Raw genomic sequence first — 27,124 nt, 5'->3', positions numbered from 1 at the left:
AAAAAAAAAAAAAACCAACCGAACCGAAAAGAAAGTCGAGCCGTAACCCGAGAGCGGAAACCAAAAGAAAAAAAAAAAAGACCTTAGGTAGATAATAGAACGGACACAAACGACATTACGCACTCAAACTCTCCTCCAGAGACGACATCCCCGCGGACCCCGACCCGCCCGCCATTGACATCCCCATCCCCGTACCGTCCGGAAACCCGCTAATGTCCAACCCAGCCGACGGTGCAATCCGCCGTATGAACCCATCGCACAGCACAAACGCCCGCCGGCTCGCCGGGTCCGTCTGCGCCATCGCATGTAACCAGTAGAACGCCTTCCGCACGGACCCCAGCATCTCCGTCTTGCTGATGCTGTTGCTGCTGTCGTCGTCGACCCCGGCGCCTGCGCCGGCCGCCGTCCCGGTCGGGGCGTTGCCGATGCTCAGCGAGCGGTTGGAGGGGCCCCCGCTGACGCCGCCGGCGGTGGTGGCCGGCACCACGACCGGGGGGAAGGAGGTCATCGGGGGGATAGAGGACGACGTGGTGTGGGCGCTGGAGATGTGGAACAGGCCCAGGAGAAGCGCGGTGCAGGCCTGCATCAGGAAGTGGAGCACGCTCCACCACGGCGTGTAGCGCGTCAGCCAGAGGATGTCCGGCGTGTCGGGAAAGATGTCGAGGAGGGTGCAGGAGGCGCGGAGGCAGATGACGGACATCTGGGCGCGCAGGCGGGAGCGGTGGCCGCGGCCGTGGCGGCCCGGACTGGGGGCGCTGGGGGCGCTGGGGCGGCGCGGGCGGGCCGCAGTGCTGGTGCTGGTGCGGTCGCGCGACGACGACCCGGAGCGGGGGGAGTCGGAGCGGGAGCGCCACGACCCGGTCGAGAGACAAGGGCGGCAGAGGATGATGCGCGAGCTGTAGTATTCGAGCGCGAGCCGCACCTTTTCGCGGAGGAGGTCGCTGTCGCCGTCGTTGGTGATGCGGAGGTGGTCGGTGTGCGGCGACTCGGTGAAGCGGCAGCAGTCGGGCAGTTTGGCGCGCCAGATGTCCAGCGTATGGCTGTACTTGCGGACGCGCTGCTCCAGCCGGCTGGGTTGCTCGCGGAGGCCCTGGATGCTGTAGACGGTGTTGATGATGGTCTGGGTGGTGGTGACGAGGTCGACGAGGCAGTGGAAGAAGAGCGAAGCGCTGGGCGGGCAGGTGGCCAGCCAGTAGGCGCTGGCGCGGGCCTCCTCGTCCGACTGCAGCAGCGTCATCTTCAGCCGGGTCATGCGCAGCGTGGGGTCCTGGAAGAGCCGCAGCACCTCCGGCCGGTCCAGCTGGTCCTCGTTGAAGGGGATCGGGAGCGGCGTCGAGCTGAGGCCCTCGCCCGCGCACGACGCCCGCCCCGTCACCGCGGTCAGAAGGTGCTCCAGCAGGTAGATCGACCACCACAGCCGGCTGCGCGCCTCCTTGGCGGCGTGGTGCACGCGGTGGTCAACGAACCGCAGGTTGATGCCGAGGGCGAGCGCCGACCGGAACGCCAGGCTCGACACCTTGAAGGCGCGGTTGACCTGTCCCGTGACGAAGAGGTAGAAGGCGGCCAGGAACTCGACCTGCACCTGCTGCAGGTCGGCGTGCTCGAACAGCACGTTCCCGCTGAGGCTGAGCTTGCGCGCGCGGTTCAGGTAGATCAGGTCGTCCGAGTCGCCGTCGCCGCCGCCGCCCTTGCTGGTGAACAGACAGTAGCGGCAGCCGATGGCGAAGACCATGTTGAGGATCGCCTGCCAGCGTCGCGGCGGCCGCCGCGTCCACGCCTGCCGATACTGCGCCGTGAAGGTCTCGCGCCGGAGCACCATGAACGACGGGTGCACCGACTCCATGTACGCGTTGAAGTACCGGTCGGCGACCTCCTTCTTCGGCAGCGCGTAGGGGTCGACCGTCTCCAGGAAGGGGATGTTCAGGTCGTCGAGGTAGTAGTTCACGGTGGCGATGGGGGCGCGCATGGTGTCGCCCTCGCCCTCGCCTCCACCCCCGCGCCCGGCTCCATCCTCTAGTCGTTGCAGCCACGAGATCTCCGAGTTCTTCCCAAAGAACCCCGTCGCGATCGACCGCTCGTCCCGGTTCAGATCCTCCTCGACCAGGTCGATCTCCTCCAGGGAGCCCATCGACGAGGTCTCATCGTCGGAGCCGTACGAGTCCTCCTCCGCCGAGGACATCTGATCGGACATCTAGCACCCAACGCATCAGCAACCATGGCTTGGGGGGAGGTGGGGGGATGCCACTCACACGAAGCGTCCTCCGGATGCGCCGTGACACACTTCCCTCACTTTCCTGCTCCAGTTCTTCCAGGAGCTTTTCGTAGCGCTGCACCTTGCGGGTCAGCACGCCCAGCTGCTTCTGGTCCCGCACTCGCTTCACATCCATGTAATGGCACCGCACGTTCTGCTCCAGACACTGCCGGCACGCCGGCTTGTTGCCGTCGCACTTGATCTTCCGCTGGCGGCAGGGCTCGCAGGCTCGGGCCGAGCGACGACGCTGCGAGTGCATGCTGACGCTGGTGGCACGCGGGATAGCGACCTTGGGCACCGCCGCGATGTCGTAGGACGACCGCGACGATGACGATGGGTATGCATCGATCTGGGGGCGGTTGTGAAGATGTGGCAACGCATACGGGGCGAAGGGGGCCTGTGGCGGCTGGCTGGCGCCGGGACTCACGGGCGTCGACCCCCATTTCCAGTCCGTAGCGGGGGGCACCTGCCGGGCATCCTGGGTGTCGGTAACGGGGAAGAGGGCTTCATCGAGAGGAGTGTTGAACGCAAAATAATCGAATCCATCGTCCATCCTGGCAAGGCTCTTGCCGGCAAGAGGTTGGGGGGGGGGAGTATAGGAATTAAAAAAGCGCAAGGCTTAAAAAGAGGGCTCACAGCATGGCAACCGCCACAGAGTCAGATTCCAGCTGCAGAGGATATTTCAATGTATGGGAGATGGCACAGGTCCGAGTCAGAGAGCACCAGGAGGGAGATTCTCGACGTCAGGTGAACCGGACGTGATGTCATCAGCCGTCGGGGCATCCGGCTGCAACTCGTAGCTCTGGACGTCCGCAGGACCGACCATAGCTCGCGGCGATGCAATCCAAACGCAACTCGGCAACTTACTATAATCCAGAAAATCAATCGAAGAAATAACAAAGGTAAACATGACTTTGCAGAATCAAGACAAATCCACTGGGTGGATGGCGGAGCGACTCAGACCTTGCTTAACCGGTTCGAAACCTCTCTGGCGCGATTTCGTCTTTGCCCAAACTCAAACTTTCATATCGATCCAGCATGTCGAAAAGCGTGCGATCTCCCTCCCACTCGCTGCCGTGGTATCGCTCGTCCGCGTCCAATTTCTCCAGCCCTTTGGCATACTCATCCCAAAGGGTATGCGGCGTCGCGTCACCAAACAAAGCGCGCATGTCGTCAGTGGCGGTGGTTGATTCTCGGATGCGCTGGCCCTGACCCTTGGCGCGCACCGACTGGCGAAACATGTGAAAGAGGCTCTTGCCCAGTTGGGACCGGCTGGCCATGATAGCAAAGGCGCTCGCGAGGGACAGGAAGTCCGGGTCCAGGATATCGAACAGCCCGCGCTCCACCATGGTGAAGAGCGCCAGGTTGATGGCGTACAGGGCGAAGTGGTGCGCGCGACTCATGCCGAACTGCTGTCGGTGACGAACGACCAGGGACGCGATCTCACGTGCCGACGAGAGGACGATCTCCGGTTCATTGTACTTGGGCACCGGGGTGAGTTCCACGGGACTCTCGGGCGTCTTAGGCGCCACTTCCAGACCCAGCCCGACATCCTCAGGCGGGGAGGTGTACGACAGCAGGGTGATAACCAAGGTATGGAATCGCATTCTGGTCAGGCGGGAGGGAACGCGCCAGGTCAGTCCCCGACAGGTACCAAAACAGGGATTGGGTGGTTTGGTTTTTTCTTACCGGAGTAAATTGATGTAGGGTGGGAGAAGCTTGTCGGGACTGAAGATATCCGGTAAGGCATCGTACCACCGACACAGCCTCTCATACAGGGCCTCCTTGACGGATCGTTTGTGATCGTCCGAGCTGGCCGCCCGCCCGAAACTCTGCGAGATATCACGGGCGACCTCACACAGATTACATGACTCGTCGAAGTACTGGCTCAGCCAGGACGGACAAGCCTGCCGGTGAGATGGATACGGCACCCAACGCTCCGACTCGCTGGTGAGGGTGCGATCCGGACGGGGAACATTGACCTGGTTGATCAGACTCGGGCGTAGAAAATCGGCGTGAACCACACTGGACACCGCGTCAGCTCGTAAACCGGACGAGAGAATGAAAAGAAAAAAAAGACAAAGAACAGGAGCAGAGGCCAGCGTACGTGTCGATATGAAATAGTCCCCAGGCTGTTCGCCGGATTGACATCTCCATGTCTTCTGAAAGCGGAGCGGGCATCATGCGATACGGCAGCGGACCGATCAGGCCCAGCGATTCGCCCGTACGGATCGCCTGGTGCAAACTCTTGTATCCCAGATCGTCGTTCCCCGATATGGAATACCTATGTGCGTCATCAGACCGATGCGCCGTCGATCGGGGGAGGAAATTCACGTGCAAAAAAAAAAAAAAGAACAAGAAACCCACCGTTCGTACAACAGGAGCGTTCCCTGCAGGTAAGCCAAACTGAGTTTGGCGGTGTCGGACTCCCTGAGACGCTCGGCCTCAGCCAGAAAGTCCGCTCCCTTGGTGACAATGTCTCCGGGGTCGACGTAGGCCTCGGTATAATCGGAGAAATGCTACCGACAATCAGCAGGCGACAACCAAGCGCACACGGGCGAACACAGAAGAGGAGAGGAGATCACCCACACAAGCATTGGACAGCAGCGCATTCACCAGGAACGGACTGCAGAACTGCGAACTCGTGTCGCCGCGCGACATGTGCGTGAGGAAGACATCGCGGTCGAGAAACGAATGGAAGGGGTAGTCCCAGGTGAAATACAGCGAGACGAGGTGGGAGACGAGCTCGGCATCACCGGTGACGGAGGTCCAGGGCTTCGCGGGCACGCGGTAGGGGACATTGTCGCACAGGAAATGGATATCCATGACCTTGGGGCGGAAGGAAGGGCCGGCGCCCTCGAAGTCGACGGCGCGGCGCATCTCCTCGAGCCGCTGGACGGCGCTCTCGTCAGCGGTGCCGTCGATCTCGGCCAGCGCGCGGTCGATGAAGGCGCGGATCTCCTCGGGCGACGCGCCGCGGCGGATGACCTCGAGGAGACGCAGGCCGTACGACTCGTCGTCGGCGCGCATCACCTTGAACAGGTCGTTGAGAATGTCGCGGTGGTAGCTGAGCTCGTCGGCGGTCCGTTTGGCGGCGACGCGCCGGCGCTGGTCCAGCGTTTCGTCGAAGATACATCGCCGGTTGAAGGAGCGACAGTTGTCGCAGGGGGCGGTTCCCGAGCACTGGGATTTGAGTTTTCGTCAATAGACGGTCCCCCTCCAACACCTCCGCAACGGATGGGTGACGGAACCTTTCGTTTGGACTTCTTACAGGCCAAACAGGCCATGGACACCCGTTTCTTGGTGGGATCTATCGGATGACGGAGGCCATTTCCGGGGGCACTCTCCTGGAGGGGGAGTTCCCCTCCCGGCTGGGGAGGCGACGGACCTGGCGCCAGTTGGCGCGGCGAGAAGTCACTCATGGTAGCGTGAAAACGTAGAGGTACGGGATAAGAAGAAGACTTCGGCTGTGAAGGCTCATGATCATTTGAGCTTGGTCAGCGGTGGAAACCCGCCCTCACATCGCTCGTGAAGGCTTGATTATATAGAGAGGGCCGTCGCCAAAACACCGGGCACCAGGGCCCAGACCATCCGATTCCCCCCCACCGTGGGAAGACCGGTTCCATGGCTGCGTCCGATCGAGGCCTCGGAGACATCGGGTGATTGACAAAGCGGAGGATCGTGAGCCGGAACTGCGGGAATGCAATGGACCGGATGTCTTCTCCCATGGGGGAGGAGGAAGAGGAACGACGGTGAGAGGATGGAAGTACAGTCCCGGACACGTGACGGTTGCGCTTACCGCATTGTCGCCCGATCCTTACTAGTCAATTACGACTACAGCAGACAGCAGCTCTAACAAATCTTCTATCATTCCATGCAATGAAGAACTTCCATCGGTATCATCCTAGTAATGGCACATGCCACGCAGAATCAAAGGGTAGTGGTAGTAACAGGGGAAAAACGGAAAAACAGCATACACAGTAATTAAACCAGACTATTTAGAGACGGGAGGAAAAAAAATCCACAAATCAATGCTCCAGAATGCGCAGGCTACCCTGCACCACGCAGTTCTCCAGCACCGAGCCCGGGGGCACGTCGATGGTGCTGCCTTCCGTCGCGACGATGATCACCGTGCCCTTCAGCGTCACGTTGCGACCCAGATTCACCGCACCGGTGATGGTCAGGTGGTCCAGCTCCACAATGCGGGGGATGCTGGGGATGCGCTTCTGGAAGTCGGACACCTTCTTGAAGTCGGATCCGAGCTTGATGACGGGCACGCCCCCAAAGCGGTTGGGGTCCATGACCAGCTGGCCGTGCTCCAGGCGGTAGAGATCGGACTTGACCAGCAAGAGATCGGAGCACGTCTTGACGGGGAGGAAGCGGCGGCGGGGCACGTTCACCCCGTGGGCGTTCTTGAAGTGACGGATGGCGGCGCCGACGGCCGTCTCGAGCTGGTAGATGGCCTGGTCGGCCTCGCCCTTCTTGTCGGCGGGGATCGACTTCTCGTTGGCGATGATCTCCATCTCCAGCTCGTTCTCCTCCACGACGCGCTTGATGGCGCGGAGGTTCATCCAGATGTTGTTGGTGTTGAAGTACTTGAACTTCTTGATGGACTTGAACTCGTTGACGTGCTCCTTGGGCACCTGGGCGATCTCGAGGAGACGGACCTTGCCCTCGTAGTCGATGATGGTGCCCCCCTTGACGTCGGCCTTGGTCTTGTCCGTCAGCTCCATGACGTACTCGGCCTGGGTGTCGACCATGTGCTGGAGGATGCGGAGATCGACGACGGCGCCGAGGTTGTCGGCGTTGGACAGGAAGATGTACTCGACGCCGCGCTCGAGGAGCTTGTCGAGGGTGCCCGAGTTGTACAGCGACTCGAAGACGTCTCCGTGGCCGGGCGGGTACCAGTCCTGGAGCGGGGCGTCGTAGGACTTGGGGGCGGGCTGCAGGGAGTCCTTGATGATGCGCGGGTAGCGGGACTGGTTGAAGGTGATGATGTCGACGTTGTGGCCCTGGTACTTCTTGATGATGGACTGGGTGTCCTGGTCGGTGTTGAAGGAGTTCATGAGGACGAAGGGCACGTTGACGTTGAAGGTGCGGTTGAGGTGCTCGATCTGCCGCACGGACAGATCGAGGAAGGACATGCCCTCGCGGACCTCGATGACGGACTTGGGGCCCACACAGCCCATGGAGGTCCCCAGGCCGCCGTTGAGCTTGACGACGGCCAGCTTGTTGAGGAACTCGACGGAGGCCTCACTGCCGAGGGTGTTGTAGTCGACGACCTGGGAGGGCTGGGGCGGGGCGATGCGGTCCCAGTTGACGGCGTTGCCCTTGGCCTTGTCGTTGAGGAAGCGACGGAAGAGCGCGAAGAAGTTGTCCATCTCCGCCTCGAAGCGGTTCCGCTCGGACGGGTCGGGGACGGTCTCGGCGAGGGCGTTCAGGGCATTGCGCATCTGGGACGCGGCCACACTGGTGGAGGCATTCTCGAAGGCCTGGGGGAGAACGGCAGTCGTTAGCATGACGGTCCCAAGCAGTCCGATCCCGACGAGCACGAGGCGGAGCCGAGGGACAGGCCGGGGGTCGTGGAGGGAAGATTCGCGGAAGAATGACCCGAGGGCGACGATCCCGTAGAGCAGCCAACACCCGGCCATCTGGTCGAGGGCAAAGGGCACGGCGAATTGGCCCACGGGGTGGGTACGGAGGGAACACGGGGCGAAGGAGAGTACCCGATGGGTGTAGTGAGCGAGGCCCAAGAACACACAACAGTCGAGGGCGAAGGGAAGGAGGGGGACGGCCGAGAAAGGCCAGAGCACGGGGGGGAGCAGGGAGAGGAGATGCAGGAGATGAACAGCGCTGCAGAAGCCCGCCAGGGAGACGACGAGGGCCAGGGAGAGGCAGCATGATCGACGGAGGGCATGGTGGCGGAAAGAGATGAAGGGTGCATCGACGACCCAGCACGATGGAGAGGAGGGATGGACCACCGGGTGTCACCAGAGGAAGGAAGGAAAACGGCGTCAACTTACCATGTGCGACTGGGACTTTCCGTGGTGTTTTCCAAAGGAACCGGCAGCAGCGGTATCACTGGCGGGGGCGCGAAGATGAGAGGGGATGGCGGACATGGTGTAGATTGGGGGGAGGGGGGGAAGTGGTGGTGTTTGTTTGGAAGGAAACCGGTGCAGAACGAGCCAGAGGGGCTCGATGACAGCTAGAGGAGTTAGTCGATGGAAGGAGATTGGAGACGGGAGAGGCAGAGAGAGGTCGACGTACCTGGGAGAGGAGGCGGGATGGGATGGGAAGAAGGGAGAGAAGTGGTGGGAGAAGAGAAGTGGAGGAAGAGGAAGATCAATATATAACCAGGAGGGAGCAGTTGATGACGCTGGCGAGGGGGAGCTGATTTGTGGGTGGATGATTGGGTGGAGTCAGGGTCCCGCCGCCGGGGAGAATGACCGGAACCGTTAACATTCGGTCTGGATGTGGATATTTATTTGTCCTCTGGGTATTGTTATTGGGATCATTATTTTGATGTTGATTATAGGATTCGTATATGTTTCCTATTTACGATTGATTATTTATCTTTATTATCTGTTCTGTTTCGTGTTGTTCTTTTCTTCCTGGACGATTTTCGATCTGATGAAAAGGGGGGCCCACCCGCCTCGTCAGCAATTTGATATGTGACCATCCTTATAATTAGATCCCCCTCAGCATTCTAGAACCCGGTGGGTGCCAATTAGCCCTCGGCGGTCCCTGACGGGATCCGTAGCCTTATGAGCCAGACCCGATCACGAATGCCTTTCGCGGTAGAGAATCATTTCAGATCGGTCCTATCTCATGCACTCGATAGCTCCTAGTTGGGCCCCCTTGTAGTTTCGCAGAACCGATAGTCTGAACCTTGTACCTGCTCATCCCTGTCTCACAGTGGACACGCCCGTTTTCGTCATGCGAGAACCCGCATCTTCGTACGAGGGACCGGAAGTGATCAATACATCCATTCGTCCGTTCGTCATAAGAATACCAAATATACCTATACCTATCCCAATCCCAATCCCATCTATATACTGTCCGGCTCCCCTACCCCCGCTTGCTCAAAAAGCTTCGTCGTCCCTTCTTCGACTCCGGACTGTCCATGATCTCCGACGCCGCATCCCCCGCGTTCGAGTGTGCCGTCCCCGGCCGCAGCGTCCCCTCGGCCCCCGAGAAGCTGCTGCGAATCGACACCGTCCCATTGCCGACCTTGATCGCCTTCTCCTGCCCGGCCTCCGTGCCCTGGTCCGACACATGGAACAGCGCCTCGCCGAGCGGACTATCCGAGCCAAACGTCGCGTGGTCGACCACCCGCACGCGGTACGCCGCCGCCGCCGTCGTCCCATGCACCCGGCACGTCTCATGGGATGCATCAAACTGCACCGGGCCCCCGCCGCTGGCCTTGATGGCCTTGCTCTTGAGCACCTCCTTCTCCCCCTTGGGCCCAATCGCCTTCACGTACACCCGCACATTCGCCGACGGCGGGAAGTCGCTGGCCGACACCACCGTGATCGTCGCCGTGCCCGACTCGCCCTTCGCGCTGTCGCTCAGCCCCAGTCGGTCCCCGTAGTGGGACACCACGCTGCGCGACCGCGAGTGCTGCAGGCCATTCTCTTGTGGCCCTCCGTTGGGCGCCGGGCTACCCTCGACCATCACCGACGGCGGCGCCTCCTCGGCGCCGTCATCCGCGTCCGGGGTGGCGGCGTCGTCGCTGCGGAACCGAGACATGATGCCCCGTCCCAGGAACGATGCGCCCTTGATCACATTGCCACCGACGAACCCAACGCCCTTGACGGGGGCGCCCACAATCTTGCCCGCCGGCGCGAAATTGCCGGAGAACGTCGACGACCCCTGCCGGGACCGCATCACATACGTCGGCTTGAACAGCAGGTTCAGCCGGATGGCCCCGGACTTGCCATCCAGGGGCAGCGTCACTTCCCGGGTCTGGAAAGGATCCAGCATATCCAGGGGAATCAGCGCGCTACCCAGGAAGTCGGCCTTGTCTCCGAAATCCCAATCATACACATCCACTTTGAAGTCGGCGCCAATGCGCGATTTGACCTGCGTCTCGAAGAATTCGTTCCACGCGGGATGGAGCGTCTTCTTCTGCACCTTGGTCTTGTACACTTCCTCACCATCCAGGCGGAACTTGCAGTACGGGTCACTGAACCCGTTCCGGTCGGCCGACGGCAGCTCAGCCGCGTCCAACACGTTCACCCGCAAGCTGCCCATGTTGTTGATGCTCTCCCGAGGATCAAGCTTCATGTGGACAGGGATGTAGCGCGCACTGACCGTGATCTTGCTCACCTCCCCATCGTTGGACCGAAGAACCAGCTCAGTGGGCGTATACTGGAAACCCGGTCAGTCAGTCGGACAGAAAGAAGAATAGGGATCGGTCTTACCAGAATGCGCTGCAAGGTCGAGTAAGTGTCTCCGGTCAACTTCGCCACCGTATGCTCTTCACTGTCATCCTTGGCGTTGGACTTGTCCACGATGCGCAGGGTGATCTTGGAAAACTCCAATTCGCGAACGAAAGCATCACCGACTGTAGCAGGCTATTAGTCCGAATTCCTTACAGGCCAGAGCAATCACATACTGTCTTCAATCTTGGCCGTCCGAGAACGGAGCTTGTGCGAGGTGTAGGCCGCGAACATGTAGTCGTCCATCAGAACCTCCACCTGGACATTGGCGTGAGAAAGATGGGCCTCATGGAACTTGAACACCAGGAAGCCAGATTCTAAGCGGTGGGTCAGTACACCAATTCGGCCGGCTCCAAACCAAGGGCGTCGACTTACCGTATTTCGAAAGATCCTCCAGCCCAATATGGACCTTGGGGACTTCCTTGATACTCCTCACAGACACAACGTCGGAGTCCTTCGCGCCAGACTCGAAGCTTTGCCGAGAGGACTTGGCCTCGCCGTTCGTCTTGGCGGACGCCTTGGAGTCAACGCTGAGATTCTTCGAGTGGGCGCTCTTCCGCTTCGAGTCGACGCTCTTCCGCGGGGTATCACTGCCGTCGCCGTCGCCATTCAGCTCCGCTTCCAGCTCCTCTTCTTCGGCCTCATCCTCCGGGTTGACGACAGGCATCGCCGGGTAGAAGGCAACCGAGTAATTGAGAGTCCCTTTGGGAGCACTCGCGCCAATCCGCAGGGGACTGGAGATGGGCTGCTTCTCATCATCGACGTCGTACTCGCCATTCTCATTTTCATGGACGTAGTCAGCCACGGAGAGTTCAATGGACCCCAGAGTCCGGTCACTACCGACGCTCTCCTCATCCATAACTTCGAGAGTCACCTTCTCACGCGCGCTGTGAATGGGTACGTACACCACCTCGTCCCAGTCGGGGTCGAGGGTGTTTCTGAACGTCACGGTCCGGGCTTTCATGTAGCCCGAAAGCAAGACACGTGCGTAGGGGTCCGACTTGCCAAAGGTTTCCAGGTTCCGCAGATTGGATGCGCTCTTGAAGTGGAAACGCATCACACCGATGGGATCGACGTAGCTAGCGCTCCCGGAGATGCCACCCACGGCAACAGGCTTCCATTGGAGACTCATCTTCGCCCGTCCGGTCTTGGCGCCGTGCAGATGGAACCAGTCCTGGCCCTTCTCCATCATCTTGAGCATATCATTCATCTTGATCTGGTAGGTGCCGAGAATGGGGTCCTTGCCCAGGTCCCGGTCATCCTTGATCACCAGGCCCAGGCGAGCGTTCTTCCGGTCGGTGACGAGGAACTCCTTGGACGAATGCTGGAAGATGGGGTTGTTGGTTCGCTTCAGCTTGTTCGTGATGTGGATCTCCTTGCCGTTGAGAAGAAGGACACCGTAGGGATTGAGTTGACCCACGATACTCTTCGTTCCATCCAGATCCTTAGCCTGCTCCACGGTGAACCGAGCGATACCGGTGTTCATCTCGGGGGCAGGCTCCATTTCGCCGTTTTCAAGCTGGCGGCCCTCCAAGACGGGGAAGAACCGGATGTCGGCGTGGATGGTGCCACGAGATCGACCGCTGGCCAGAACTTCCAGGTAGATGCTTTCATGTTCGGGCTCCTCTTCCAGGCGGTCCAGAGGGAAGGTGGCGGCACCCAGTTCCTTATCCTTGCGGAATTCGTTCCAATCGTACGGGGCAATGGTGAGGGAATCGGAGAAGGAAGTGATGATGACGTAGATGGTCTCGTTCCAGCGGGGACTGTCGGTGTCGTGAACGGTCTTTGTGCGACCCAACTCGGAGCGGTTGTTGAGCGAGACCACGGCGTAGGGATCGGGGGTGCCCGCGAACTTGTCGGGATTCTTCAGATGGCGGGCACCGTGGAGCGTCACGGCGACCACCCCAATGGCCTGGTCGACAGCATTGCCGGCCAGCATCTTGGCGATTTCCACGGGGAAGACATTGGGGGCATACATCATGGGACCGATGTTGTTGTGAATCTGGTCCTTGATGAAGCTCTCCAACCCGGGGATGAAGTTGATGTCGAAACCCAGGGTATCGCCACCGAGGGGCTTGCAGACGTAGTCGATCTCGGGACGCTCCAAGAAGCAAACGTCCACCCGCTCGATATGCGGGAAGGGAACCTGCAGCTTGACCTTGACTCTCATCAAGCCACTGCAAGCCATGTCCTCGACGATGACATCTAGACCCTTGCTCACGACGCCCTTGCCGACACGGACTTCCAGGACAACCTTCGGGTTGATCTTGTTCTTCAGCTGGCGGGCGGTCAGATCCATGGTGTCGTTGGGGGTGAAACTGAACTTCCAGTCCATGATGACCGTGTCGACTTCGGTCTTGGGGTAGGTCTTGACGTGTTCCAAACGAGGGGGCTTGGAACCCAGGACGAAGGTCTTCAGGCGCAGACTATCGAGCATGGCCGGGGTGGAGGTACTCAGGACCTGATCGACGGAGTTGATGATGGTATCACACAGGACGGGGGCATAGATGGGCCAGAACTTGACGAGGAAAGAGTTGATCCATTCGAGACTCTCGGTGTCGGTTTCGAGGCGGGCCTTGGCCATTTCCCGGTTGACGTCGTCGCGAAAGTTCCGCCGCACACGACGAATGGAGGTGCGGTAGTAGGTGCTGCAGGCGGCCATGACGATGAAAATCCAAGCCAGACCACCGCCCAGGACGGCGATGATCCACGAGGAGAGACAAGCAAAGACGATGATGCCGGCATTGTGATACCAGTCTGGGGTGGTTAGTTGGCATCGGTAGGGGATTCCGAGGGAACACACCTCCAAAGAACTTGTCGTCCAGTTTCGATTCGAGGAAGTCCTGGTGGTCCAGTAAGGTCCCCTCGGCCTTTTCCTCTTCAGTCATGGGGCTCTCGAACTGAGGAGCCCAACCGGTACGGTCACGGGCCCATCGGAGATCCTCATCCATGGCGGCATCCGCCTTTTGCTCGGCGGCGGATTCGTTGGCCTTTTCGGCGAGCATGGCAGTGGCGGATCTGGGAGGCGGGAGGTCGTAATCATCGGGGGTCCCGTCGTCCTGGGGAGGAGGGCCGAAGAGATTAGGGTAGAATTCAGCCGGAAGGAACGTACGAAACTCACCTTGTCGGTAATCACGGCCATCCCCTTGGGCTTTTTGTCATGGTGGAAGCCGGGCGGTACCCGCTACAACCCAGTCAGTCCCGGGGGGGTCAAAGTTCCTGATGGAGCTGTTCCGGAGACCTACCGATTCGGCAATGGCGGCTTTCTCTTCGGGGGAGGCATCGGGATCGAATTGGTAGGCGGGCATACCAGCCTTGCGAGTTTCGTCCACGAGGACCTTCTCGGCGGCCTGGGCGGCATCCTGAGAGGGTTGTTGGGCGGCCTCTTGAGCAGTCTCGAGAGCGCCCTCCTGCCTCAATTCGCTCTTCTTGGCATCTACACCGGTGGAGGCCATGGTGGCACGGGGAGTAGGGGAGGGGGGAAATACGGGGAAGCCCGGAGGAGGGGGGAGGGTGAAGTATCACCGACTACAAACCCCGGTGGAACCCAATCTGGGGGAGGTTAGAGGAATTGAGTTCTGGGAGAGATGGGAGGGGGGTTTGAGGCTGGGAGAGGAGGATATGGAAAGCTGCTGCCTTCGGTGCGCGGGGGAGGAATGGACTTACGGGGTTTGACAGATCGATGGGGGATAGGAAGTACTCCGTAGAGAGGAGGGATACTGCCTAGGTATCGAAGGAGGTAGGAGTAGAGAGAGGGAGAGGAGGAGGGGGAGGAGGAGGAGGAAGATGAGGAAGACGAAGAGGGAAGAGAGCGAAGAAGAGAAGAGAGAGAGAGAGAAGGATCCGCGCGTCGTGACGTCGATCGAGCGAAACGGGAAAAGAACAGAAAAAGATTGGAACAAACCAGGGCCGATCGATCCCCAGTAATTTTACCGTATTTAATCATCGATGGCTCGCGATCACCGCATTAGTGACCGATCTATTGGATGCACCGCCACATGATCTCCATTTTCAACGCTCATCCCCGTATACCTCGGTACGGCCGATGGAGTCCGTACGAGATACCTATAGGACAGCCCTCCTCAACTTAATCCTGCATTTGCCACTCCCCTCGACCCTCTGAGCTCCAGGAACCCAGGAACGCCATCACCCATGGTTCGCATGTGGACCCCGATACGATACGGTGATCGTGCCTCCCATGGATCGATCCTTCGCCAACTCAGTAGTCTGTTGAGTACGTACGTACTAGGCTACCTCGGAGGTATGAGGGTACAGCCAAGGACACGTAGCGTCCCCACCGGCAATAGTGTCTCCAGCCACCAGGGAATAATTTCCGGCGGGTTGAGACAAGGTTTCTGTATGTCTAGTAGGTGGAGGTACTTGGATACCTACTGACCTAGGGATATACCTGGGAGATCGGGGTCCCACGGTGTCTACAGTCACGTGACAACTCCGACGAGTCATACAGATGAGAAACGTAAACATTGTGCCACTGAATTTTGACAGACAATCACAGAACACACACATATCACATCGTAACCTGCTATTTACCGTCCCAGCCGAATCACCCCAGCCGCCATCAGCTTCTGGATCTTCAGCCGCACCTGCGAGTTCTTCATGTGCTCCTGCAGAGCCGCTGGGTCGCTCTTCGCCTGCTGGAGGATGCTCTGCATCACCGGGTCCTGCAGAATCGACATGATCTGGTTCCCTCGTTAGCTTCTCCTGCATCGGCTCCACCCACGCAACCCAACTCACCTCCGGATCATTCTGAATCCGCTCCATCGTCTGCTGCTCCGTCTCCCCCGCACGGGCACTGAACTGCATCTCCAGGCACTTCTGCTGCTGCTGTTCGATCTCGCGGGCGTGCGTGCCGTCATCCTGCTCCGCCGCCTCCGTGCACGCATCCAGCGCGCGGTTGTACTCCTTCATGATCACCAGCGCCTGCGACTTGCGCACGTACGCCCGGATGAACTTGGGGTCCCGCGCGATCGCCTCGTCGCAGTCCTGCACCGCCTGCGGGAACGCCATCAGCTTGATCAGCGCCGCTGCCCGATTCGAGAACCCCCGCGGATCCTGCGGCGCCCGCTTCGTCATCTCCGTAAACGCATCCACCGCCCCGGGCCAGTCCGCCTCCTTGAACTTCTTCTGACCCAGCTCGCGGGCCTTCTCCGCCTCATCCGCGTCGATGTAAGCCTCCTTCTCCGCCCGGTCCTTGGCCTTCTCGGCGTTGCGGAGCTTCGTCAGCGCGTCGGGCGTGCGGTGTTCCGTGAGCGACTTGTTGTAGAACTCAATCGCCTGCTTGAGGTCGCCCAGCTTCTCGTACGCCGTTCCGATCCGAGCAAACGCCTTGGCGATCGTCTTGAAGTCCGCCCGGAGCTCGCGGCCCTCCTCCACGGCCTTCTGGCACGTCTCAATCGCCGCCTGGAGATCGCCCTTCTCGAACTGCGCCGCTCCGAGGTTGTTCAGATACGTCACGTCCTTGTGCAGCTCCCAGGCCTTGCTGTAATGCTCAATGGCCTCGTCGAATTGCCGCTTCTTGTAGAAATCGTTGCCAATCTTCTTCTCCGCGTCACCGGCTTCCTGGGCCTTCTTCTTGGCGGCGGTCTCCTCGTCCTCCGGTTCGGGTTCGGGCTGAGGTGCCGGCTCGGGCGCCTTCTTCGGCTCCGGACGACGGTCGGGCATCGGCACATCCTCCTGGGGCTCGGCCGCGCTGGAAGCGCCCGCAGCGGCCTCGGGAGGCGCGCCAAAGTTCATATCGATGCCCAGCAGGACGCTCATCACCTGCAGGAACCGGGGGTCCTTGATCTCCTCCCCAACGCTGTTCGGGTTCTCCTTCACGCGCTGCAGCTTCGCCATGAACTCCCCGTCCGCGAGCAGAGCGGAGGTCTTGGGGTTGTTGGCCAGCTTCTGGAACAGCTGCGGGTCGTTGAAGATCCCTCCGAGCCCGCCCATGGGGTCGCCAGTCACACCGTCCGCCTGGGCCTCGGCGTTGATAGCTCTCTGGACGGCGTTCAGGCCGGACTTGGCTTGGTCGTTGCCGGGTTCGATCTTGAGAGCTTCCTCGTATGCATCATGGGCGGCCACTGTCGTAGGTTAGCATAGTCCAGAAAACAGTCACCCCTGTACATCCGCGAGCCACATACGGAGATCTCCCATGCCGCGGTAGGCGGCTCCCTTACGGGCCCAGCCTTTGGACCAGTCAGGCTTGATGCCGGTGGCCTTGTTGGCATCGTCGAGAGCCTTCTGGTACTCGCCCTGGGCGGAGTAGACAGCCGACCGGTTGGAGTAGAGAATGTGGTTTTCGGGTTCGATGGCGATGGCCTGGGTAAATTTGTCCCTATAGCGGACGCCGTCAGCACCGTGGACTCGCAAGTCCGACCAAGCGGGGTCAAACGGAGACATACGCGGCGGTGGAGTAGTCCTTCGCAGAGAAGGCCTTGTTGCCTTCAGCTTTGAGAGCGTCAGCCATTGCGAGACTGAGGGAGATGTGAAGAGGGGGGGGGAAGTGATGAGAGGGAAGATGGGAGGGAAGCGAAGAGAAGGCGAGACGGTGAGGGGAGCTCTTAATGCTACTGCGGGAGCTTCTGGAAATTTCCGGCTAGAATGCCTGGAGAGTGAGGCTCCAAGGCATAAAGGCATCAAGGCATCAACAGAGGACCCGCCGCGCTAACCCTATCGGGAGCTGCGAAGAAAAAGCCGCCAAAAACATCTTTCGCTCCATCACGACCAACTTCTTCTTCCTCTTCTTCTTCTTCCTCCCTCGTCTTCCTTCTCTCCATTCTGTCCGCCTCTGCTCCCTTGGTCCCTCATAGTCCAGGCGGGAATGCACCCTTGAACATGATCCTTCCTCCGCCCCTCCGGTGACTGGTATTCGCATCCTGACTCAATCCCTCTCACAATGGCCTCCGCGGGGCCCTCCGGCGGCTCCTCCGTCAACGAGCTCGCCTCTCAGCTCTACGACGCCTGTCTGGGCGGTTACTCGGCCGATCATCTCTTCTACCAGCAGGATCTACTCAAGCTGAACGTCATCCCCAAGAACGACGTCGCGCTTCTCCTCCAGTGCACCCAGCGCCTCGTCGACCAGAAACTCTTCCGCCTGCTCCAGGGCAAAAACGACCGGCTGGCGTGGAAGATCATCTCACGGGAAGACGCTGAAAAGTATGCCGCTACCTCGCACGGGGCACCTCGCTCGCCTCTGACCTGAGTTGCTAATGTCTCCGTCTCTTCTCTCTCCCCGATCAGACTCCAGAACCTCAGCCCCGACGAAAGCCTGGTCTACAATGTCATCCATTCCACCGGCCGCACCGGCATCTGGGTCCGCAACATCCAGAACCGCACCAACCTGCACAAGTCCATCCTCGACCGCTGTCTCAAGTCCCTCGAGGGCAAGAACTACATCAAGAGCGTCCACAATGTCAAATTCCCCACCCGCAAGATCTACATGCTCGCCGGCCTCGCCCCTAGCGAGGACATCACCGGCGGCGCCTGGTTCACCGACGGCGTCCTCGACGAGAACTTCATCAACACCGTCGCCGGCTACATCGAGTACACCGTCAGCCGGAAGAGCTGGTTCGAGGTCCCCGCCGCCGCCGACGCCTCCCGCGCCAAGCGCATCAAGACCGCCGCCGACGGCAGCAGCAGCAGCGCCGCCACCTCCACCACCAAGGAATTCCTCCCCTTCCCCCGCGGCTACCAGGGCTACCCGACTGTCCCGATGATCACCGCCGCCGTTAACGAGAGCGGCATCACCCCCGTGCGCCTCGGCGAAGAGAGCATCCTCCAGTTGCTGGATATGCTGTGCTACGACCGCAAGCTCGTTGCCCTCAACAACGGCGAGAACTACAAGTCCGTCAAGAACCCGGAACAGGTGAAAACCCGCCAGTCCCGCAAGCCCGCCCCCGGCGCCAGCGGCGACGACGGCGACAACGCCGAGGCCAACCGCCTCGTGCGCAATGGCATGACCGAGGCGCCGTGCGGCCACTGCCCGGTCTTCAAGCTGTGCGCGCCGGGCGGCGCCGTCAGCCCGGAAAGCTGTGAATATTTCGACCCGTGGCTGGAGAAGGCGCTGGGGTTCTAGCTGGTCTTCCCGGCCTCACTTACTCTTTCTTCCATGCGTTTACTTGCATAGCGATGGCGTTGGTTTCATGTCCGTATGCGGGCATTTACGAAGGCGCGGGGGAAAAAAGTCGATCTTTACCAATGGGCAATGAATGGTTAGGGCTTAGTATTAAGACATAAATTAATGCGATGCTTTCCTGAGAACACACACCAACACCCGAAACTCCATCCCTCGTACCCGTAAATCAAGCATTCAGCTTCGCCGCGCACTGCGGACAATACCACTTCCCAACCGGCTCCCGCGTCAACCCGACACACTTCCAATGGAACCATTCAAACTCGCAATCCTCGTTGTCGCACGCCACCATGTCCCCATGGCTCACAGTCCGACACGTACAGTACACCCTTGTATCCTCGCCGCCCTCGTCCTCCTCTTCGTCCTCATCCTCGTCCATGTCATCATCCCCGCGCCGCGCATCACTCGCGTTTTCCGAATCCGACACATCCGCACTGCTCAGCAGGGAATCGTCCTCGTCCTCGTCGCCGCCACCGCCGCCGGCAGGCGACTTCTTTGGCCCCGTGATCTTGATGCGCCCCACACTCGACGACCGCTTCCCAGGTTTCCCGCCCGCCGCCGTCGCCTTCAGCCGCTTCAGTTGCTGGTGCGGCGCGACCTTCTTCGTCAGCGCTTTCTTCGTCGTTGTCACCGTGCGCGGACCCGCACTCCCCGCCCGACTCGACGCTGGCGTGCCCCCCTTGGGTGTGCCGGGGCCCAGCGACGACTGCCGCAAATTCGACGATGCCGCCGGCAGCGTGCCCAGCTGCGCGTTCAGCCGCCGCCGTTTGCTCTCCACCGCGCCCGCCGACGACTCCCGCTGGCGCAGCGGGTTCAGGTGGCTGTGTGCGCTGCTGCCGGCGCCGGTGCCGCCGGCGGGCGTGGCGGGGGCGGAGCTGCGCGCGGCGGCGTGCCCGGCTTGCGAGGCGAGGTTGGCGGCGGCGCCGGCGCCGGCGGAGCCGACGACGTTGCGGGCGAGGGACTGGTTGAGGCGCTGGGTGGCGCCGAGGATGACGTTTGCGTTGGAGGCGCCGGCGCCGGCGCCGGCGCCGGCGGTGGTGGTGGTGGAGGAGGAGGCGGGGAGAGGGGTGGGCGAGTCGGCGGCGGAGGAGGCGTCCGGGAAGAAGATGCGCGGCGGGTCGCGGTACTGGTCTTTGTTGTGGAAGAGGGAGGGGAGCGGCGGGTCGTTGGAGAGGAGCCCGTCATTGACGAGGTCGCGGATTTTGATGTCGAGTTTCTTGATCTGGCGGTCGAGGAGCACGCAGGCCTTGTCGCTCAGCTGGATCTTCTCGTCCTGCAGCTGCTGCGACTTGTCCAGGTTCTGCAGGATCGCGCGCCCGTACTGCTCTTCCTTCGGGTTGGGCGTGAGACTGCCGTTGAGCTTGATGAACTTCTGGATGCTGCTGTCGCGCGAGTTGATAGTAGCCCGGCACTCCTGGATGATCTTGTCCTTGGCTTGGATTTCTTCCATGAGGTGGTTGATTTCGGCGGGTAAGTTCGCCACATCGTGGACGAACTGCTCCAGGACTGCGGCGCAGTCCTCTGCACCGTGCGCCATGTTGCGCCGAGTGAGCTAGAGAGGTTGTGTGGTGGTTGGTGAGGGGAAGAAAATGGGGGACGATGTTGGATGGGAGATGGAGTCGGAAGGAAACGATGTTCGCGTCGGATTAATTCACGCCGTGTCGCCTTGGGGATCAGGCACTCAATCCCGGCTGAGTCAGCCAGCCACATGATGTGCAGCCTGAACAATCAGGCTGCAGATCTGACTGCATGAAGATGCAAGACGCTGTATACCCAAGGTAGGTAGGTAGAAGACAGGATATTCAGAATACAACACCGCATAGCATAATATACTATCAATCCTCGACCTCGCCCACGCCAATTACATGCAATGACTACATCCGGTGCAAACAATGCAAACTCCCTCATCGATCCCCCGCAGTCGATATCAGTCTGTCCCGCGCAGGAAATTCTTCCTGTCGCGTGCGCTCCATTGACACCACTCTTGGGTCGAATCGGTCTCTTGGTAGTGACCGGACGGACGAAGATACCCTGCATTGCCATTCCTCGCTCAGCCGGGCGCCACACGCAGAATGGCTCAAGAAGCGACCCCGCTGCCGGAGGGCATCTCCTCTCTTCTGGACACCGATCTATACAAGTTGACCATGCAATGTGCCGTACTCAAGTACTTCCCTGATGTCCGTACGTGTGCCGTTGAGCTTTACGCCGCGAGCTTCGCTGCTGACGATCCTCAGATGTCACCTACGGCTTCACCAACCGCACCCCCCAGATGAAGCTGACGCGGGGGGCGTACAAATGGCTCCTGAGACAGATGGACAGTATGTAGACTCCCTCACGCAATCGCCCAATCCGGAACCTCCATCTGACAGTCCTTTTTTCAATCTACTTCAGAACTCGCCAACGTCCGCGTCTCCCCGGAGGAACTGGCCTTCCTGAAGAAACGCTGCTCCTACTTCAGCGACGCCTACCTCGGCTTCCTCACCACCTTCAGACTCAAGCCCGACGAACAGATCCAGATCCACTTCACCCCCACGACGGACACCGGCTCCGACGATGACGTCGGCGACGTCGAGTACGTCGTCCAGGGCCTCTGGGTCGACACCATCCTGTACGAGATCCCGCTGCTGGCCCTGACCAGCGAGGCCTACTTCCGCTTCTGCAACAAAGACTGGGACTACAGCAACCAGGAGGACAAGGCCTACCGCAAGGGCTGCGCCCTGCTGGAGAACGGGTGCGTATTCTCCGAGTTCGGGTCGCGCCGCCGCCGCGACTACCACACCCAGGATCTGGTCATGACGGGCCTGTGTCGCGCCGCCGCGGAGAAGTCCTGGCCCGGCAAATTCACCGGCACGAGTAACGTGCACTTCGCCATGAAATACGACGTCGATCCCGTGGGCACCGTCGCCCACGAGTGGTACATGACCATCGCGGCCATCACCGACGACTACGAGCACGCCAACGAGTTGGCCCTGCGCTACTGGCTGGGCTGCTTCGGCGAGGGGGTACGCGCCACCCCCACCATCATCTTCTTCCTTTAGGTTGCAGAACTGCGCTGACCACACGATAGGTCTTGGGCATCGCGCTGACCGACACCTTCGGCACGCCGGCCTTCCTCGACGCCTTCCGCAAACACATCCCTGAATACACCAGCGCCGGCGTCGGCGCCGTGTCGACGACGGCGTCCGGCCCGGGCACGACGGGCGAGTCGACCATCCAGAGCGAGGCCGACACGCGGCCCCCCATCGCCGCGCCCATCGACAACGGCGGCGGCCCGCACCCCACCAAGACCTATGCGCATGTGTACACGGGCGTGCGGCAGGACTCGGGCGACCCGACGTACTTCGTCAAGATGGTGCGTGATTTTTACGACCAGGAGGGCATCACCGAGCCAAAGGCCGTGGTGTTTTCCGACTCGCTGGACATTGAGCACTGTCTGGAGTATAAGGTGATTGCCGAGGAGGCCGGGTTCCGGCCTGTCTTTGGGGTGGGCACGTTCTTTACCAGTAAGTTTTTGGATGCTTCCTTTCCCCCTGGGTATGGCTGACGTGGACAGATGACTTTGTGAACAAGTCCAACGGCGAGAAGTCGAAGCCGCTGAATATTGTCATCAAGATCGCGACGGCCAATGGCCGCCCCGCTGTGAAGTTGAGTGACAATATGGGTAAGAATACTGGCGATCAGGAGACGGTGCAGAGCGTGAAGAAGAGGCTGGGGTATGTCGAGCACCAGTGGGAGCAGGGCGATGAGAGTAACCGCTGGGGCGGACGGTAGTAGCAGGGAGCGGGGTTGAAGTGGGATATATGGTCATGCTCTCTTCCTTGGATAGATGTTGGATAGATGGAGGTGGATCTAGATTATGCTCGTGGCGTTCAGCAACTGGTAGAAGACTCTAGTGCCGGATGATCATCTAATGGACTGACTCGTTCTGTAGACTCGAGGGGGAGCATTGCATTCGACGGATATATACATACACGCGTACGCCATGCGTAAGGTAGTAAAGCCGCCAACTCCGCGAGAAGGGTTTTGACTTTACGCCGCAGAAACCGCCAGAGTGGATCATGATCGAACGCATTGTCCACGTACGAGATCTCGATCGGCGCGTTGGCGGTATGGGACCGCTAGAAGGAGGAGCCTTGCAGTTCAGCTCCCTCCCTCACCGCATGTTTATACTAATATGCCTCACTCCACTATACAGCATCGAAGAGATAATTCCCAGTATATAACCAAGCTCTATATCTCTACGAGCTACCTCTCCTTAAGAAAAGAGTTCACTGTTTTTCAATCAGAATCAGACAAGAACGATAATCGAAACACCATGTCAGGTATGCCCCTTCCCTTTACTCCCAATCTTCCCGATTCACCATAAGCTAATACACGAGAAAACCAAAGGTCACGACGAAATGGACACGTATATTGACAAGTGGTCAAGTAAACTCACGAACATGTCCGATGAAGATCGCCAGGACCTCAAGGCAAAACACAATACTGTCTACGAATTCAACATAAAGGATGAAGGTCAAACCTCTACCTTCCACATTGACCTCAAACGCGATGGCACAATTTATAAGGGGAAGCAATATCGCGCCGACGGTGAGTAGCAGTTGTGCAGGTCCCCATTTATGCCATTAACTAAACCGCAAGCTACACAGTCTTGGTAACTATGTCTAACCATGACTTTGTCCAACTTGCAAAGGGAAATCTCCATGCCCAGAAGGCCTATATGAGTGGAAAGATTAAAATCAAGGGGAATATAATGGGAGTGACGAAAATGGACGACCTTATTAAACACTTGAATGAAGATTAAATCGGAAGGTCTTATGATCAATAAGGTCCTGGTTTTTACCGTGGGGGTCTCTCATCCATAGGGAGCGTATTGGAGGGTTCTATTGGTCTCTCGCCTGCTTAACTTCTGCGACTCGAAGGCTCCTGAGTCGTGCGGAACCGATTGTTTGTTCTTAAGACATCCATGTTGCTTTTGGTTGCTGATGACTATCTAAATTGGCTACTCTCCGTATTCCTTATATAAGTGGAGCTCTTTGGATCTCCTACCTACGTAGCTGAAAACACCGATTATTTCCTATTGTTTCGATCTATGTTGAGATTTCTTCTCACAGTGGAAACTCTTCGAATAGGCTAGAAATAAAGCCTTACTCAACTCTACCCATCTCTATGCACAATTTGCACGTAGACCTGCGTGTACAGCGGCGGTGAGACCACAATCTGCAGCCGCCTGCAGTTGAAGACGAAGTCTACGGACAGCCTGGAAAACCAAGTATGCATAGGGCATATATACTGGTCTATCATAACTATACTAAAACAGTTCGTCACCCGAATGCGTCAACCCCAAATCCCGATCCAAGTCACCCGTGATGTCTCCAGATCTGTGGCTCTGGCTAATAGAGTCTCGCTCAGGCTTGTCCGTAAAACCGAATATATCATTCCCTCGGTCCTCCGCAGTTGGGCCCGGATACTCCAGGTTTAGTTCTGCTCCTCGGAGCAGCTCCTCCGCCCAATCGACATCGAGATCGGGATATGCGGACGGGTCCGGCAGTGGGAACTCAGATATATACGAGTCAATATCCATCCGGAGGAGATCAGACGGGGCAAAGGTATTATTCGATTCGGCAGGCGGGGAGGGAGGAGGATTCATCATGTGGCTGAATGGGTCGTTATAATCGACCGGGGTCGAGGGGGTCGGGTGTTCGAGTTTGGATTTCTTAGCGGATGGCTCGTTTGTCGTCGTTGCGGTGCTGTCCTTGCGGGCTTGTGGAGTAGGGGGTTTGGGGTTCTCATTCCCGGGACGGGGTCCGCCGGTTGAATTGTCCCTTTCACCTCCGCGAGGAGAGGCCCATTGCGCCGTGGCTCGCTCGTCAGGGGTGGCTATTGTTTGCACGGTTGAGCCGGCGCTGGGCCGTCGGGCCCGATTCTGGGCCTGTAATTGGGTCATATTCATCGTGTTGTATTGCATAATACGCAGGAATGTGCTGGCGCTGTCGGATTGCAAGCGCACCGCGGCTTCGATGTTGGCGAACTCCATGTCGGCCGCTGGGTAGATGTCTTGCAGTCCCTGGAGAACCTGGATACATCGTTGGAAGTTGTGGATGCTGGCTTCGCGGATGGACGGATTGTCGGACAGCGAGTTCGCCAGGTGGGCCACGGCAGCGGGGATGATCACCGTGACTCCAGACTGGGGGAGAAAGCGGGTCAGATTCAGTTGATTGAGACCTTGGATGATGTGGGTGATGCCGATGGCGGCGTCATGCATCTTTGCCCGCGCCGTGTTCGTTAATTCGACGCGAGCCTTGGGCTGGTCCTTGGGACCCATGGCCCATGGACGGTGCAGGGCACTGATGGTCGCATGATACAGCATCCTCACCATCGCCCCATGGAGGAGCAACACGTCTTCTCCTTCGTTGAGGTTCGTCTTCGACGCGGGAATGAACTGTGCGTCCTTTGGCAGAGCTCCCAGCCACGAGTCCAGCCGTTGGCTGCAGCGAGCGAGCTCCGATTCCGAGGCCTGCCTTGGAATCAGAGTGATTGTCGTCCGGGTCGTCGTCCCGAACAGACGTTGCGACGGCATGTATTGGGCAAAGAGTACGCGACCAATGCACTGGCAGAGCTTCGTCTTTTCAATGAACATGGTTGCAAGACGCTTTTGGTGTGAGGCGTCCTGTAATTGGCGGCAATTGAACATCTCGATCACGGCGGGGTGGAAAGGCTCGGGGTCAAAGTCCTCCAGCTTCAACATGGGGACATTACTTGTGCCTTCGTTGACTTGCGTCGGACGTCTCAGCCCCATGGCAATGAGGCGGTCCCGCGAGAACAGACTCCACCATAAACGGATCCTTAAGCGTTTGGTTCTATCATCCATGCTGGTCGCCGTTGTCGGATCCCGGTTCAAGCCCACTGAATGGGCCACCGTGTTGCAGACTCCGATCCAATCCCAGATATCCCGCTGGGGGTGGTTCATGTGGTCTGTCCAGTAGGTCATCAAGAGGAGGGTCTGAAGGATAATGATCCGATCGTCCTCGCAATCAAGGGAGTAGAGTAGCTGCATCCAGGTCAGCGATCCGTCAGGTATGTTCCGGGCCTTTCCGGGTTCTCACCCTTAACCGCGTGTAAAACGCACTCCGGGCACTCTTCCTGGTGGAATAGCCAGCATCTTGCAGATGTTTTAAATCCACAAAAGCGGTAGCCACAAACATCACCGCCTGGAACAGCAGGAGGCTGATGTTCCCGTTGGGGTCATTTTCGGCCACACACCGAAGAAACTCCTGCAGGTTCAGCACGGGCATAAAACTATGCACCCATTTGATGTAGCACCGCAGGAGCTCATTGCGCAGCCCACTTTCAGGGATCGTCAGGGCCCCGCGAAACCGGAGAAACTCCAGATCCTCGGGCGAGACCCTAGGAGGGAGGGGTTTCAGGAAACGCGGCTCGTCGTCGAGAATGGCAATGAGGGGGTCAAAATCCGGGTCGATCAGATCTTGCACGGTGGACACCATGTTGGCGAGCGGCAAGGATGAGTGCACGGCACGATCGCCGAGGGTTCGCCAGCTCTTGGACGGTCGCGAGTCCTGCAGCCAGGGCGCATGAGCGTTATATCCCAGAACATTGTTCCTTTTGGCCACCGGTACGTCATCACGTCCATCCAGATCCTGCGATTTCCGTTTGGCGGGTATCATCTCGGGGGAGTATAAGCCAGCTGCCCTTGCAGCCATGAAACACTCAGGATTGTCGCATCGGAGGAACCCCAGATCCGACGGAGAAAAAAAAATGAGTGTATTCGGTAGGCTTGTGAAATGTCCGACTAAAGGGTGGATAGTGTTCTCCCCGGCGCTAGAAAAGGCGGTGTTCGGGATTGATCGTGTGGGGTTTTTGCGGGTTTCCCCGCGCTAATTGGGAGGAGGGTGAAATCTTGGCTCTTTAGTGCGGGTGAACCTGGGGGTGGATTCGGAGGCCAGGAATAAGATAGTGATGGGATAGTGTCGGCGGGGAGGAAGAGAAGGCAATCGGGCAGAGACGATGGAGGTTGAAAGAGAATCAGTTCTGGAATCAAGTGATCTACAGAGCGTTGCTGCCTGAGGCTTACGCCGCTTGACCGGGGAGTCCCAAAAGGGTAACTCGTGGATGGAGGATTATTATTATTAGTACTAGTAGTACGTACCTAGGAATTATTCTTACTAGTACTATTGTCGGTATTACCCAGATAGCTCTTGATATGTGGAGAGTGGTGGATACCTTGAGTCAGTTTGAGTATCTCAGCTATATCAAAATATCAAGAGCCCACCAAGTACA

General features: G+C 59.1%; 12 protein-coding genes across 12 annotated transcripts; 3 read left to right on the top strand and 9 right to left on the bottom strand.

Annotated features, from left to right (window-relative positions):
- Positions 1–115: 115 nt before the first annotated feature.
- BDV59DRAFT_197769 (uncharacterized protein) lies at positions 116–2,804 on the bottom strand (the record flags this gene model as incomplete). The annotated part of the gene is made up of 2 exons (XM_073693003.1): positions 116–2,191; positions 2,250–2,804. The coding sequence occupies 2 exons, from the start codon at positions 2,802–2,804 to the stop codon at positions 116–118; spliced, it is 2,631 nt and encodes an 876-aa protein (XP_073552241.1).
- Positions 2,494–5,138, bottom strand: BDV59DRAFT_167806 (fungal specific transcription factor domain-containing protein). The gene is made up of 5 exons (XM_073687982.1): positions 4,841–5,138; positions 4,619–4,770; positions 4,359–4,535; positions 3,941–4,276; positions 2,494–3,859 (listed from the first exon to the last, which is right to left on the bottom strand). Exons 1-5 carry the CDS (start codon positions 5,129–5,131, stop codon positions 3,220–3,222), a joined length of 1,596 nt encoding a protein of 531 aa, XP_073552240.1. The 5' UTR covers positions 5,132–5,138; the 3' UTR covers positions 2,494–3,219.
- Positions 5,139–5,253: 115 nt separating this feature from the next.
- BDV59DRAFT_167803 (uncharacterized protein) lies at positions 5,254–5,964 on the bottom strand. The gene has a single exon (XM_073687981.1). The coding sequence runs from the start codon at positions 5,671–5,673 to the stop codon at positions 5,281–5,283; it is 393 nt and encodes a 130-aa protein (XP_073552239.1). The 5' UTR covers positions 5,674–5,964; the 3' UTR covers positions 5,254–5,280.
- Positions 5,965–6,101: 137 nt separating this feature from the next.
- On the bottom strand, positions 6,102–8,589 carry ugp1 (UTP glucose-1-phosphate uridylyltransferase). The gene is made up of 3 exons (XM_073687980.1): positions 8,519–8,589; positions 8,275–8,456; positions 6,102–7,743 (listed from the first exon to the last, which is right to left on the bottom strand). Exons 2-3 carry the CDS (start codon positions 8,368–8,370, stop codon positions 6,280–6,282), a joined length of 1,560 nt encoding a protein of 519 aa, XP_073552238.1. The 5' UTR covers positions 8,371–8,456; positions 8,519–8,589; the 3' UTR covers positions 6,102–6,279.
- Positions 8,590–8,833: 244 nt separating this feature from the next.
- BDV59DRAFT_167796 (putative membrane bound C2 domain protein (vp115)) lies at positions 8,834–14,493 on the bottom strand. The gene is made up of 8 exons (XM_073687979.1): positions 14,359–14,493; positions 13,938–14,244; positions 13,814–13,876; positions 13,496–13,751; positions 11,068–13,449; positions 10,869–11,009; positions 10,675–10,817; positions 8,834–10,621 (listed from the first exon to the last, which is right to left on the bottom strand). Exons 2-8 carry the CDS (start codon positions 14,145–14,147, stop codon positions 9,320–9,322), a joined length of 4,497 nt encoding a protein of 1,498 aa, XP_073552237.1. The 5' UTR covers positions 14,148–14,244; positions 14,359–14,493; the 3' UTR covers positions 8,834–9,319.
- A 668-nt stretch (positions 14,494–15,161) lies between these two features.
- sti1 (Hsp90 cochaperone STI1) lies at positions 15,162–17,234 on the bottom strand. Its single transcript, XM_073687978.1, has 4 exons — positions 17,097–17,234; positions 16,836–17,029; positions 15,448–16,775; positions 15,162–15,392 (listed from the first exon to the last, which is right to left on the bottom strand). The coding sequence occupies exons 1-4, from the start codon at positions 17,159–17,161 to the stop codon at positions 15,240–15,242; spliced, it is 1,740 nt and encodes a 579-aa protein (XP_073552236.1). The 5' UTR covers positions 17,162–17,234; the 3' UTR covers positions 15,162–15,239.
- A 356-nt stretch (positions 17,235–17,590) lies between these two features.
- Positions 17,591–18,769, top strand: BDV59DRAFT_197764 (RPC34 RNA polymerase subunit family protein; the record flags this gene model as incomplete). Its single annotated transcript, XM_073693002.1, has 2 exons — positions 17,591–17,850; positions 17,935–18,769. 2 exons carry the CDS (start codon positions 17,591–17,593, stop codon positions 18,767–18,769), a joined length of 1,095 nt encoding a protein of 364 aa, XP_073552235.1.
- A 226-nt stretch (positions 18,770–18,995) lies between these two features.
- Positions 18,996–20,363, bottom strand: BDV59DRAFT_197763 (putative PHD finger domain protein; the record flags this gene model as incomplete). Its single annotated transcript, XM_073693001.1, has 1 exon — positions 18,996–20,363. One exon carries the CDS (start codon positions 20,361–20,363, stop codon positions 18,996–18,998), a length of 1,368 nt encoding a protein of 455 aa, XP_073552234.1.
- Positions 20,364–20,500: 137 nt separating this feature from the next.
- BDV59DRAFT_45165 (uncharacterized protein) lies at positions 20,501–21,031 on the bottom strand. The gene has a single exon (XM_073696425.1). It carries the CDS (start codon positions 20,867–20,869, stop codon positions 20,555–20,557), a length of 315 nt encoding a protein of 104 aa, XP_073552233.1. The 5' UTR covers positions 20,870–21,031; the 3' UTR covers positions 20,501–20,554.
- On the top strand, positions 20,768–22,741 carry BDV59DRAFT_45156 (nicotinate phosphoribosyltransferase). Its single transcript, XM_073696423.1, has 5 exons — positions 20,768–21,007; positions 21,061–21,144; positions 21,218–21,828; positions 21,894–22,329; positions 22,380–22,741. Exons 1-5 carry the CDS (start codon positions 20,899–20,901, stop codon positions 22,595–22,597), a joined length of 1,458 nt encoding a protein of 485 aa, XP_073552232.1. The 5' UTR covers positions 20,768–20,898; the 3' UTR covers positions 22,598–22,741.
- A 397-nt stretch (positions 22,742–23,138) lies between these two features.
- On the top strand, positions 23,139–23,696 carry BDV59DRAFT_45158 (SCP2 sterol-binding domain-containing protein). Its single transcript, XM_073696424.1, has 2 exons — positions 23,139–23,416; positions 23,476–23,696. Exons 1-2 carry the CDS (start codon positions 23,227–23,229, stop codon positions 23,628–23,630), a joined length of 345 nt encoding a protein of 114 aa, XP_073552231.1. The 5' UTR covers positions 23,139–23,226; the 3' UTR covers positions 23,631–23,696.
- A 441-nt stretch (positions 23,697–24,137) lies between these two features.
- BDV59DRAFT_197761 (transcription factor domain-containing protein) lies at positions 24,138–26,547 on the bottom strand (the record flags this gene model as incomplete). Its single annotated transcript, XM_073693000.1, has 2 exons — positions 24,138–25,877; positions 25,933–26,547. 2 exons carry the CDS (start codon positions 26,545–26,547, stop codon positions 24,138–24,140), a joined length of 2,355 nt encoding a protein of 784 aa, XP_073552230.1.
- Positions 26,548–27,124: the final 577 nt, after the last annotated feature.

This window comes from Aspergillus ambiguus (genome assembly GCF_047715705.1).
Source record: "Aspergillus ambiguus strain CBS 117.58 unplaced genomic scaffold BDV59scaffold_2, whole genome shotgun sequence".
NCBI classification, from domain to species: domain Eukaryota; kingdom Fungi; phylum Ascomycota; class Eurotiomycetes; order Eurotiales; family Aspergillaceae; genus Aspergillus; species Aspergillus ambiguus.
Note: the sequence above shows the minus strand (reverse complement) of the source record. Positions and strands in the feature narration are given on the sequence as shown.

Bases quoted from the DNA above. Each gene is read 5' to 3' on its own strand.
- BDV59DRAFT_167803 (XM_073687981.1), bottom strand. From the start codon at position 5,673: ATGAGTGACTTCTCGCCGCGCCAACTGGCGCCAGGTCCGTCGCCTCCC.
- BDV59DRAFT_45156 (XM_073696423.1), top strand. From the start codon at position 20,899: ATGGCTCAAGAAGCGACCCCGCTGCCGGAGGGCATCTCCTCTCTTCTG. The intron at 21,008-21,060 runs GTACGTGTGCCG...GACGATCCTCAG, and splicing joins CAAGTACTTCCCTGATGTCC to ATGTCACCTACGGCTTCACC. The intron at 21,829-21,893 runs GTACGCGCCACC...ACCACACGATAG, and splicing joins TGGGCTGCTTCGGCGAGGGG to GTCTTGGGCATCGCGCTGAC.
- ugp1 (XM_073687980.1), bottom strand. From the start codon at position 8,370: ATGTCCGCCATCCCCTCTCATCTTCGCGCCCCCGCCAGTGATACCGCT. The intron at 7,744-8,274 runs GTAAGTTGACGC...GTTCTCCCCCAG, and splicing joins GAAAGTCCCAGTCGCACATG to GCCTTCGAGAATGCCTCCAC.
- BDV59DRAFT_45158 (XM_073696424.1), top strand. From the start codon at position 23,227: ATGGACACGTATATTGACAAGTGGTCAAGTAAACTCACGAACATGTCC. The intron at 23,417-23,475 runs GTGAGTAGCAGT...CAAGCTACACAG, and splicing joins GAAGCAATATCGCGCCGACG to TCTTGGTAACTATGTCTAAC.
- BDV59DRAFT_167806 (XM_073687982.1), bottom strand. From the start codon at position 5,131: ATGCGCCGCGCCGTCGACTTCGAGGGCGCCGGCCCTTCCTTCCGCCCC. The intron at 4,277-4,358 runs GTACGCTGGCCT...CGCGGTGTCCAG, and splicing joins GGACTATTTCATATCGACAC to TGTGGTTCACGCCGATTTTC. The intron at 3,860-3,940 runs GTAAGAAAAAAC...CCGCCTGACCAG, and splicing joins CCCTACATCAATTTACTCCG to AATGCGATTCCATACCTTGG.
- BDV59DRAFT_45165 (XM_073696425.1), bottom strand. From the start codon at position 20,869: ATGGCAATGCAGGGTATCTTCGTCCGTCCGGTCACTACCAAGAGACCG.
- sti1 (XM_073687978.1), bottom strand. From the start codon at position 17,161: ATGGCTGACGCTCTCAAAGCTGAAGGCAACAAGGCCTTCTCTGCGAAG. The intron at 17,030-17,096 runs GTATGTCTCCGT...CGTCCGCTATAG, and splicing joins AAGGACTACTCCACCGCCGC to GGACAAATTTACCCAGGCCA. The intron at 15,393-15,447 runs GTGAGTTGGGTT...CGAGGGAACCAG, and splicing joins GGATTCAGAATGATCCGGAG to ATCATGTCGATTCTGCAGGA.
- BDV59DRAFT_167796 (XM_073687979.1), bottom strand. From the start codon at position 14,147: ATGGCCTCCACCGGTGTAGATGCCAAGAAGAGCGAATTGAGGCAGGAG. The intron at 13,877-13,937 runs GTAGGTCTCCGG...ACTGGGTTGTAG, and splicing joins AAGCCGCCATTGCCGAATCG to CGGGTACCGCCCGGCTTCCA. The intron at 13,450-13,495 runs GTGTGTTCCCTC...TAACCACCCCAG, and splicing joins GGACGACAAGTTCTTTGGAG to ACTGGTATCACAATGCCGGC.